Source organism: Molossus molossus, unplaced genomic scaffold (assembly GCF_014108415.1).
Source record: "Molossus molossus isolate mMolMol1 unplaced genomic scaffold, mMolMol1.p scaffold_m16_p_10, whole genome shotgun sequence".
In the NCBI taxonomy this organism is placed as follows: Eukaryota; Metazoa; Chordata; class Mammalia; order Chiroptera; family Molossidae; genus Molossus; species Molossus molossus.
In genome coordinates, this window is record NW_023425345.1 from 50,939,712 (window position 1) to 50,951,292 (window position 11,581).

Below are 11,581 nucleotides of genomic sequence, written 5' to 3' on the forward strand. Positions count from 1 at the left end.
GGTTGGAGAGGCTTCCTCCGTGCACCATGGGCATACCTCAGCTGAAGCCTGCACCCCCATATCCCACGAGCCTGCTCATCTGACTCCCAGGTGTAGTACCTGGGGGACGAGTCTGTGACCTACTCGTTTTGTATTTATACTGGTTAGGTGACCTTTAAACATTTCTGGATGAAATGCAGAAGCACAGGGAATGGAGGGTTGAGATAAGCCTATTGGATTTGGTGAACAGGAGCCCTTCATCTTTACCCTTTCTTGTCCTGCAGTGGTTCTCAAATGATGTGGAACTGTTGTCACATGACTGGGAGGTTCTCAGCACCAGGGCCAGGGCTGCTGAACATCCTGCTCCATGAAGGAGGAAAGTTTTCTGCCCTTGTTGAGAAACACCCCAGCATCTGCTCGCTTTGGGACTTGCTTCAGTCATTAGTCAGTTGCTTCAACAACAATTACGCCTTGTCTATGTGTGTCCTGGGTGTGGGTCCTGTCCCTCTGGCCAGAATGGAAGCCCCCTGAAGGCAAGGGCCCAGTCCCTTTTCTCTCCATAGCTCCTCAACCCTCAAGACAAGTGTTCAGGAAGAATGGCAGAGGGACTGACAACCTGGGGGTCGTGGCACAGCCCTGGAGCCTGATACTCACATTCACATCCCAGCTCTGCCACTGTTATCACGTGACCTTGAACAAGTTACTTAATTGCGGAGCCCCCATTTCCTCCTTTGGAAACAGGAATATTAGTACCAACTCTCTGGGCTGCAAAGAGGATTGAATGAGAGAATGTATGGCAAACATTTAGCACTGGGCCTGGCACAAGTAAGGAATTGAGGATGGAAGTTGTTATTATTGTAAGGACTGACAATGTGTTGGAGAGGCTCTGAGCCTCCCCACCCAAGCTCTGGTCTCTGCATTTTCCTCTTCTGCCTGGTTCCCCCACCCCCACCCCGCAGCCCTTACTTACTCCACTGCAGGGAGGCCCATAGTTCCCACTGCCATGGCTCAGAGGGAGCAATCAGACAATAAGGCAAGAGCTCCCTGAGGGAGATGACTAGGAACTCCAGAAAGCTGTGGCTGGGGAGGGGGCAGGGAGTGCTGGAAGGCTGCCATCTCAGGGCACAGAAAATGAGCCATAGCAGAAGTGAGAGAAAGACTGACTTGTGTGCCAGAGCCTGGGCCCCAGGGCCTGGACTGGAGCCATGTTCTGTTTACAGAGTGTCAGGACAGAGGAACGAGGCCCAGGTGCAGGCCAGCATCTGAGACCAGTGTGGTCCGTCCCGTGTCCGCTCTAGGAGCCCTGAGCCAGGGGTGGCCGCAGAGCACTGAGGGAAATGCACGCATGTGCCCGTGGAAAACCGTGGCTATGCTGCTTCAGAAGCAGTAACTTCTCTCTGAGCCTCAATTTCCTCATCTGTAAAATGCAGATGACAATACTATCTGCCTTGGTAGGGATGGGGTAAGAGTCAAATGAAAATATCTATAAAGTACTTAGCACAGTGCCTCACACACTTAAAAAAGAGCTGTTTTACTCTTATTGCTGTTAAGGGATTAGTATGTTGGAGAAAGTGAGACCACTAAGTCTCAGGCCAGGAGGCCGACTCAGGGGGCAGGGTGAATGGTGGGAAAGGATGAGGAGGAGGCAGGGCAGGGCAGAGCCACAGGCTGCTTTTCTGGAGAAAAGGGCAGCATCATGGTGGTGGATTTCTGAAACATCCTGAAGGCTTTGTGACACCCCATGGAAAGCACATGGTCCATGCCCACTTCCTATTTCTCTCCACCCCTTCCGCCCCTGAGCCAGGGAGAGCATCTCTGTTTTCTGCCGTGAGATGTTGAGGAGGGGCATTAATAAAGCTCACCATGCAGAGGCCAGATACTCATGCCCATTCTCCGTGGGGTGGGCTCTGCCTCCACTTCCGAGCCTGCTCATTTCTGGGCTGTCCCCCTGCCATCTGCTCAGGACACAGTGTCCTACAAACCCTCTCACAGAAGGCCTGGCAAAGGGCCTGGGGACTCCATTCCTGAGTTCTCAGGACACCTGAAGCTGCCAGGCAGTGCTGACGTGCTGGGAGCCATGCCAACCTGCTGCGTGAGCTGGCCCGGGGGCAGTCCCTGGGGTCCCATTAGTTTTACCACACAGTGCCTCCCAGTTCCCCAAGACGCCTGCCTCCTGCCTGGTGTGCAGACAGGCCCTTTCTCCTGTGCCCTAAGAAAGGCTCTGGGTGTGAGTATCTCCTCCCCTGGGACCTCCAACTTGACCGAGACATCCATTCACTTCTCTGCTCCTCTGAGAAGCCCCAGAGGCCAGAAGGAGTCTCATTCCCATGAGCTTGTATAAGCTCTGGGCCCACTCTGGGACTGTTCTGGGCTTGGATGGCCCAGCAGGCTTTGAGCTGAGCCCACATCCCCACCTAATCCCTTTCCGGGAACAGGCCTGGGAGCCCTAGTGCGCAAGCTTCTTGGCCAGGCATTCAGAGCCTCTGCCCCCTCAGCCCGTTCTCAGAGATATCCTGGATTCCCCTACGTGGAGTCTCTGGCCCTCTGACAGCCTGGTCCTAATTTCCCAAATGTACCAGTGCAGTCCACTGCCATGCTGCACCTTGAGCCACTTGTCTCCAGCCTTTGAGGTCCAGCCCTGATGAGCACTGAGGGCTTGGTGTACTGGGCTCACAACTTCCCGCGTCCCCTCCTCTGAACGCCGGTTTTTCACGTGCTGCCTTATGCCTCCCACTACCTCCCCCTGCAGAGGCCTCCTCCCCAGCAGCCCCAGTACAGGCTGGGCTCATAGTAGGTGCTGAAGGAGACTTTGGTGAGAGCAGAATTGTTCAGGATGACCCCCTTTATTGCCCAGATAGGAGGGTCAGAATCGCCTACAAATCTCTTCTTTCAAGTTACCTGCCACATTCCTTAAAGAGTATAGAACAACCCGGAGCTGAGTGGCTCCAGAGGAAGGAAGTCTGCCAAACAGAGGGGTTAAGAGCACAAGCCACAACCTGAATTCTGGATCCCAGCTCCATCACTAAATAGCTTTGTGACCTTGAACATATTACTCAACCTCTCTGGGCCTTAGTTTTCTGAGGTAATTATACCTTGTAAATTTGAGGAATGAATTCAATACCATATATCAAGCACACAGAACAATGCCCAGCCCTTATTAGGCACTCTATAAGTAATGATTCAATTAGTAAGCATTAGTAACAATGTAATAAGAGTAGCAACATTATTATTAGTGTGAGCCACACTCCCCCTTCCCTTCAGGGCCAAAAACTGAGTCTCTCCAGCCATGGCTCCCGCCCCACCCTTCCCTCCTTGTGCAGGCACGAGAACCCACACCCACCTCCTCCCCTCCCTCTAAGACCTCAGAAGGGTTCTTCTGAACTCGCACTTGTGAGAACAATTCCTGGGGGTAGGGATAGGCCATGAGTTTGCGTTCCATCAACAGAAATTTCCCACCCTGTGCCGCTGAGGATTCTCTGGGAAGGGGCCTGGGGGCCTGGGACATACTCACTAGGATGCCCAGTACCAGCCTGGGTTAGCCTGGACATAGTCCTTAATGGGATCACTGCAGAGAAGAGAGGGAGAAAGAACAAAAATTTATCCTCTATCTCTATTTCTGGTTCAACATCTGCACCTGCACCGCCCCCCCCCCCCCCCCCCCCCCCCCCCCCCAGTTTACAGGATTTGAGAGAAAGAAAAGGAGTCACACACCCTGGTGGCTTAGAAAGCAGAAGTGCCTGGTATGGGACTAGAGGATCTGAGAGAGACCTGGAAGGCACCAGGTCCACCTCACTGGACGGAGAACTCCTGCGTGTGCACTCTCCAAGGTTCTCCCCCACATGAGGGGGTCCACTGCCCCACACAAATCTCTTCAGGCAAACATTCCAAGAGAAGTCTGGTTCTGGGTCCCCTCCCAAAGGTGCTGGTCTAAAATGCCAACTCACCAGAAGGTAAAGAGAGCCACGACACCCAAGGTCATCAGCAGCTGGATCAGCAGGATAGTATAGACCTGGGGAAGGAAGAGGGGTCCTTGTTTGAGGCCAGGGAGGCTCAGGTCCCCAGCGAAGCTCAGGGAGGCCCCAGCTTCCCTGTGACTCAATCTCCTCTCTAGTCCTGCAGCCTGTGCCCTCCACCCTCCTTCTTGAGGGTCACTTGAACAGATTTAGGGCAAAGTAAAAGGGGAGTAAAGATGTCCCATAGGCAAAGAGGCCTCCCAGTATCTGGAGAGAAGAGGGAGGTGTTTCGGAGTGGCAGGGGGGCAATGGAGTGAAATCTGGGGAAGCTGGTGTCACTGGCATCGCAAGAGGAGAGACTGGCCTCTCAGGCACAGGGCTGGGCCAGGGGCTTTTCAAGGGGATCCCCACACCCAGACCCCAGTCCTGGAGTGTTGGGGAGAGGCAGTTACCTTTCTGATGAAGACTCGGCGAACTTTCTGGTCATCCCAACTGAAGGTGGTAAAGAGCTCATGGTCACCTGTGGGGAAGCCGCTCTCATAGCTGGAGCTGCTGCCTGGATGGGCAGGGGGAGGGCCAGAGCGAGTGCACCAGTGTGTATACACACTGCCCCAGCGGCCACCTGCTCGGAGCTGCCTTTGGGCAAACTGACTCTCTCCAGCCCCATTTTCAAACCTTGCACTCCATCTCCAGATCTCTCTCCCCACTTGCTTCTCATCTTTCTCGTTCTGAATCCTGAGAATGAACTGCCATCTCCCTTCCCCTTCCCTCCACCCTGGCTGGGGACTAAGCTCTGCCATACAAATGCAACCTTTCCCTCTGTGTCCCCCACCTCCTCCCTGGACATTTGGACTTCCTATGGCAAAAATCAGAAGGGACAGACATAATCCCAGGACTACCTAGCATATCCCAGGGTCAGAGGTCCTGGTCCCAGCTTTCTCTGAGGCCCTTGGGGTGGGAACTGGGACCAGTTGGATGGGTGAACCTTCCGGTGCTCCAGCTGGGAACCAGGGCTGAAGGAAGACTGGAGGGGAAATGAAGCCAGGACAGGGCAAGAAAGTGGGGTGTGGGAGGGGATGAAGTTTTGCGGGCTGGCCCCAGAACCAGGTTTTCAGAAGAGCACGGGCTCCACAGTCAAACAGACCCCTAGGTGGCTCCTCCTCTAAGACTGACCGGCTGTGTGACCTTAGGCAAATGACCAGCCTTCTCCAAGTCTCATCTCTGAACCCACCTCATGGGGATGAAACAAGATAAAAGTGAAAGCCTATGGCTCTCTGTGCCTTACGGGGACTACACTGCCCTCTTCCTTGTACCCCTTGTCTGGGCCATTCCTGAGGCCTCACATGGGTGCACTCTGTTCTCCTTCATTGCCTCCGCCAGCTCCCCACGTCCTTCCTCTCCACAGTAAGAGCCTCGGTCTTGGTCTTTCAAAACTGACCACGGCACAGTCCTACTTCTAGCTCTCCGATAGCTCCCCATTGCTTTTTCCTCAAGTTCAAGTTCCTTAAAGCCTCCACAGCCTCCTCCCACGAGCCCTCCCAGCTCCACTGTACATTACTGCCTCCTACTTTTCTTCAGCCTATTTTTTCGGCCATGTGTTCTCTTGCTACTAGGCCTCTGCATGTTCCATTCTTTCAGCCTTGAACACTCATTTCCCCGTCTCGGTACCAGGATAACTCATGCCATCCTCCATCCTCCAGGGCTCAAGGAAGTCTTCCCTGACTGTCAGGCAGGTCGGGTGAGCTGCCCAGGCCGCTACCACAGCATCTGCTTCACTGTGTGGTAGTTGTTTGTTTACTTGTCTGCACAGTCAGCTCTGTGAGGGCAGGTCTTGCAAATCGATGCATCCTCAGAAATGAGCTCAGTGCCAGACACAGTGCCTGGCACATGCTCAGTTAATCTTTGTCACATGTTGACTGAAATGACTTGCCTTCCTGTCCTGACAGTGCCTTGAAAACATTCTTTAAGGCAGCCAGTCCTGGCAACCAGGATATGGGCAAAGAGGAAGAGGGAGAGACCTGGGACCTGGAGACCTGGGGCCTGGAGACCCTCACTCTCTTATCCTTCACTTCTTCGTCATGTTCTTTCTGTCTGCATCCACCCCACCAAGGTCCAAATAGCCAGGCCACGGATGGGGAGAAAAAAAGAGAAAGCAGTCCTGTGGGTGTCTGAGGCAGTGAGAAGGGCTCCCACAAATACCAGACCTTCATTGACCGTCCAGCTGGCCACGGTGGTGTAGGGGTGCTTGGGTCTAGGAGGAGAGGTTTTGTGGTGAGCAGTGTGGACCATGGTGACCACTCCTTGTGATCAGAGGCTATCTGGGGCATTGTTCCTGGGATCCCTTCTAGAATTCTGCTGGGGGTGGGGGCAGGAGTTGAGCAGGTGGGGGGAGGGGTTGAGAGGTTGCTGAGCAGGCTGAAGGGGCTGAGGAAGATTTGAGAGGGGCCCTTCCTTACAGCTTGTGGGAGCCATATGTTTCTAGCCCCAAGGCAAAGCTCCCACAGGACGCTCAGCTTAACAAAGCTGCTCCCACTGGCTACAATTCTGGTTCTGCAAGAAAATGGCATCAGCCTGGGTGAATATGCCTGTGAATTATGCCTGGATGTGAGGAACACTGAGGCTGACACCCACACACCTTCCCATACCATGCCTCCAACAATGGCCTGGGGAAGGGAAGAGGGACAGGAGAGTGATGGGTGCAGTGAATGCTCAGGCTTCTGGCCCCCAACACTCCCGGGGTCTCCATGGTGATGTGTCCCCACTAGGGTTTTGTATCAACTAACAAGTAAACATGCTTCACCACCACCCCCATGAGGACCAGCCCCAGCTATGGCAATGGCCAGCGCAGCATCGTACTGCCCCTTCCTGCACCCACTTTGTCCTCTCCTCATTCCTTTTCTGTATCTCTTTCTCCTAGGAGAGCCTTTCTAGACTAGCTCCTGTGTTCCTCCCTGCATCTGGCCCCTCATCCCTAGCATGGTGAGCTGAAAAATTCCTTTGTCTCCATCCAAGAGCACTCTGACTACAGATACTGTACATCTTCCTTTTTATGGAATCCTCCTTGACCTACCCTCAGAACAGTCCTCCAAATCCCAAGCCTTTGACAGCAGAGCCTCATACAACAATCATATAGTGCAGCTATTTCTGGACAACTTCCTCCTACCCTGGTTTCCATGTGAGCCCACCTCTGCCCGTGATGCTCTAGCCTCCAGGAGCTGAGAGACTTACTCGGGTCCACATAGGCCCAGCTGGGGTGGAGAGGCACAGCTGAAGGGGCCGGAGGGAAGGCCCCTGCCTTCACCCCCTCTCCAGAGGTGGCCTCCTCGTAGGAGGGCGGGGCCGAGGGCACTGCTGGAGCCTCCTTCTCACCATTTGCCTGCTGCTGCCCCTCGGTCCCAGGGGCCTTGTTAGCCACAGAGAGCTGTGGAGTAGAGGCAGAGAGAAACAGTTACCAGGGAAAGGGTGTCTTCCAAGCCCTCCTCACTAAGCCTTCCCTTCAATTTTGGAAGTTTTATGGGTACTTTATCACCTGCACTAGGAAGGGCAGGGGTGCAGACAAGAATCTCCGTATTTTTGTGGTGTATGCATACAATGAAATATTATTCAGCCTTAAAAAAGAAGGAAATCTTTCCATATATGACAACATGGATGAACCTGGAGGGCATTATGCTAAGTGAAATAAGCCAGACACAGAAAGTTAAAAACTGCATGATCCCATTGATATGTGTGGACCCTAAAAAGGTCCAACTCATAGAAACACAGAGTAGAATAATGGTTGACAATGGTAGGGAGATGGGGAAAATGAGATGTTGGTTAAAGGATACAAAGTTTCAGTTATATGCCCTTGCCGGTTTGCTCTGTGGTTAGAGCATTGGCCCGCAGGCCAGAGAGACCCGGGTTCGGTTCCCGCTAAGGGCACGTACCTCGGTTGCAATTTGTCCCAGGTCCAGGATGGGGGGTGGCAACCACTCAATGTGTCTCTCACATCGATGTTTCTCTCTCTCTCTCTCTCCCTCCCTCTATCCCTCCCGCTCTATCTGAAGATAAATGCAAAAATGTCCTCGGGTGAGAATAAAAAAACAAAGTTTCAGTTACGCAGGATGAAGAAGTTCTGGAGATCTAATGTGCATGGTGACTGTAGTTAACAATACTGTATGGTGTACTTATAATCTGCTGAGAGGGTAGATCTAAGTGTTCTTGCCACACAAAAAAAGAGGGAACTATGTGGAGTAATGGATATGTTAAATAGCTTGATTGTTATCATTTCACAGTATATATGTATATTAAAACATCAAATTGTATACCTTAGATTATACAATTTCTATTTGTCTCTTAAACCACAATAAAACTTGGAGGGGGGTGGGGTCTCTCTGTTTTATAGATGGAAGAACTGAGCTCCAGGAGCTCCAGGACTGGCCAGGCACAAAAGGGAGCCGGGAAAAGACCTGAGAAAGGAGAAAATTCTTAGAAGAGCCCCCTATTAGAGGTCACTGTTCCCAGGACAGGGATTGGGTTTGTATGGTTCCACACTGTTTGTCTGGGATCCAAGGAGGAGGCCTGGCATGTAGTAAGCCATCAAAAGTATTACTAAATGAAAGTTTCTCTAATCTCCCTGCTACCTTGCTAGTTGTGTTTTGACCTGTTTTAAAATGAGGGAACTACCCTGGCTGGTTTGGTTCAGTGGTTACAGCGTCGCCCCACAGACTAAAGGGTCTTGGGTTTGATTTCTGGTCAAGGCACCTGGGTTGCAGATTCGATCCCTGGTCCCAGTTGGGGTTGTACAGAAGGCAACCAGTCGATGTATCTCTCTCTCTCTCTCTCCCTCCTTCCCTCCCTCCCTTCCATTCTACCTAAAAATCAATGAAAAAATATCCTCAGGTGAGGATTAACAAAAAAATAAAACAAAATGAGGGAACTGAGGATCAGAGAAAAGAATGACTCATCCAAGGTCACAGAGCCACACGTGGCCGCCTGGGCTGCAGAGCCCAGGCACCATCCACTGGGACTGGCCTGCTTCTGCTGGACTGAAGACAACCAAGGACAGTGAGGATGGGAAAGCAGGGAAATAGAAGAGGGGGGAAGAGGAATGGGGACTGCAGGGCTGAGGAAGGACAAGGGGCGCCAGCTGAGGGTCCTGTTCTGGCCTTGTCCTATTGGAATTTCAGCCTCTCCCCCAAGTCAGAACAGAATCACAGAATGTTACTGCTGGAAGGGATCTCAGGAGGCATCTAATGCAGCCCCTTCTTTCATTTTACAGATGACAAAACTGAGACCCAGAGGGAAACATGCCCATGGCAGGTTGAAAACTCAAGTCCACTTACATTTAGATGTGCCCCCTGCCCCCAAATGCACACATTTAGCGTAGGAGCGAGAACATGAGCTGTGAGGGCCTGAATGATGTTGCCAGAGAAGGGCAGACTGGGGTGGTATGAAAACTGAAACAGCAACAAAAGGACTGAACTTCAGAAAGTGGGGTTTAGGTCTGACTCCAAAAAGAATGTGTTAAACCTGAAGGGCTACTGAGGAAGGCTGCAGAGTCCCTTCTTGGCAGGGTGTGTGGCTGAGGCAGCTCAGAGTCGGGCAAGCACCAGATAGCTCTCATCCAGCCCTGAGAACCACTGAACTGGAAGGGTCTAGTCCATCGCTAGAAAGCCTGTGAGTAAGCTGGGGGTGGGTGGCTGAGGAGGCAGAGGTAATACATTCAGCTCAGGACAGGAAGCAGGGTCAGCAAAGTGCCTGGTGGAGGTAGGGGTAGGGAATGGAGTGGGAGCATCAAGAGAAAAGGGAGCTACTGCAGTGAATACCCCCTTAGACCTCCTAGGGGAAGGGCTTCCAAGCCTAGTCCTGTAGGAGTGGGGCCCTTGCTCATTTGCTTCCCTCCCACTCCTCAACCTCCATGATCACCCAGACCAGAGGGTCATACCCAGGAAAATCCATTTCAGCTCCCCAGAACAAGGTCATCTGAGCCCAGATCCAGGGTTCATGCCTGGGAGAAGGATGATCACCTCTGACTTCAGCCCTGTTCAAGCTGGTCCCTTCACCAACCCCCACCCTTGCACTCAATCACATAGAGCCTCCTGGGCCTTGTCCCCCATACACACACAAACATATCCAGCATTCCTAAGTGAGGTCTGCTCAATGGCAGGAGGTGGTATCACCCAATGACATCATTTTGAGGCCTGATAAGCTTAAAAACAGGGAGAGGAGGTTCTGAGAGGCCAGGGAAGGCTGCTATTGGCTCTGAGGCTCATCTTAGAAAACAGAAGGGGAGTGTAAGAGAGGTTCCTGTCTGTTTTCTCAGCTCAATCCTTAGCACCCCTAAAGAAAAGGCCAGAGGACCCTCCTCCTTTGCCCCAGGCCCTGGTAGTTGTATAATTCCACAGGATGTTGATGTTATATAACCCTACTAGGCCAGCCAAGTCTCTGCCCCAACCCATCCCCTACATTTTAGGCCTAGAACTACAAAAAAGAGAAGACGTTTCATCTGGTCTCATCTAGTCCCATGCCCTGCCAAAACCAAAACAAAAATTAGAGCATCCTGATGAAGGGTTGCTATAGTAACCCACTAACCACAGGTGATGTATCCAGATGTGGAATCAGGACAGGAAGTTGGGTGGGGGTATTTCTGTGGAGGGCACGGTAGATGAGCTAATGTTAGGGTTGGGATTGGGCCAGAAGGGGATGCTGGATAGGAACTGCCCCTCAGGGCTCACCCTCGTGAACACACACACACACATACACACTTAACATGGACACACACGGACACCAGGCTGACTCCTAAAGGGGGACTGGGCATCTGTGCAGGGTTCTGTGATGTCAAAGCAAAGGATGGAAGGGAGACAGGGGAGGAGAGGTGAGCCTGGTGGGCAGGAAGAGGCCCCAACCCATTCCTTGAAATGGGCCTTACGGTTCTCTGACTTCAGCAAGGACCACAGAGGACCTTTCCTCAGGGGCCAGGGGAGGATTCTTACAGTGGTCCAGAGAGCTTGCCTAGGGTGACAGGGAGCCAGGAAACCTGAGGATGGAGGATGGTTCAGGTGGGGGAGATGCCGGTACCTTTCCCTGGGTCATGGTGCCGTCTCTCGGGGAAGGGGTCCCTGAGGCAGGGGCTGCCGCTTGGGTCACTGCAGCCTGCCTGTGTCTCTTCCTTCCTCGGCGTGGGTTCTAGCAACATCCACTGCAGCCGGGCCAGGCGGACCGGAACGTACCATTCGGGCGCGGGTTGGGGGTTGGGGGGAGGGGCCGGGGCGGGGAGGAGAGGGGAGGGGAATGGGCCCGAAGGCTGCGGAGGAGGTCTCTGCAGGTTCTCGAGAAAGGGGGGGTGCACCGCCCCCTCCTCCAGCCCCCTCCTCCCTCACCCCGGGGCCAGGGAGCGCGCGCTGCGGAGCAGCCCAAGTGGATGGGTCCGCGGGCGGGCGACAGGAGGCGCGGGGACTCCGTGACACCCCGGCCAGCTGATGCTGCGGGCGGGTAACTGGAGCTGGGTGTCAGGGCCTCATTTCTCCACCATCTCTGCCACTGACAGGCTGTACCCGTGCTTCTGCCTCTTTTCCGCTCCCTTTTTGGATGCAACCCTGATTTCTACCTCCATCTCCATTTCCCCTCTCATCATCTCTATTTCATCATCCACGGGAGATTGGGAAAAGTCT

The 11,581-nt window shown here is 53.2% G+C and overlaps 1 protein-coding gene across 2 annotated transcripts in view; it reads right to left on the reverse strand.

Annotated features, from left to right (window-relative positions):
• FAIM2 (Fas apoptotic inhibitory molecule 2) overlaps positions 1-11,109 on the reverse strand; it is a 33,561-nt gene extending 22,452 nt beyond the window's left edge. The window contains exons 1-5 of one of the 2 annotated variants that reach the window (XM_036252981.1): positions 10,989-11,109; positions 7,161-7,353; positions 4,385-4,452; positions 3,924-3,988; positions 3,491-3,544 (exon numbers count right to left, since the gene is read on the reverse strand). In XM_036252981.1, the coding sequence (XP_036108874.1) occupies positions 3,491-3,544; positions 3,924-3,988; positions 4,385-4,452; positions 7,161-7,353; positions 10,989-11,003 (395 nt within the window). In that variant the 5' untranslated portion in view covers positions 11,004-11,109. Of the gene's footprint in view, positions 1-3,490; positions 3,545-3,923; positions 3,989-4,384; positions 4,489-7,160; positions 7,354-10,988 lie in introns of both variants that reach the window. The other variant, XM_036252980.1, reaches the window with a different exon arrangement.
• Positions 11,110-11,581: the final 472 nt, after the last annotated feature.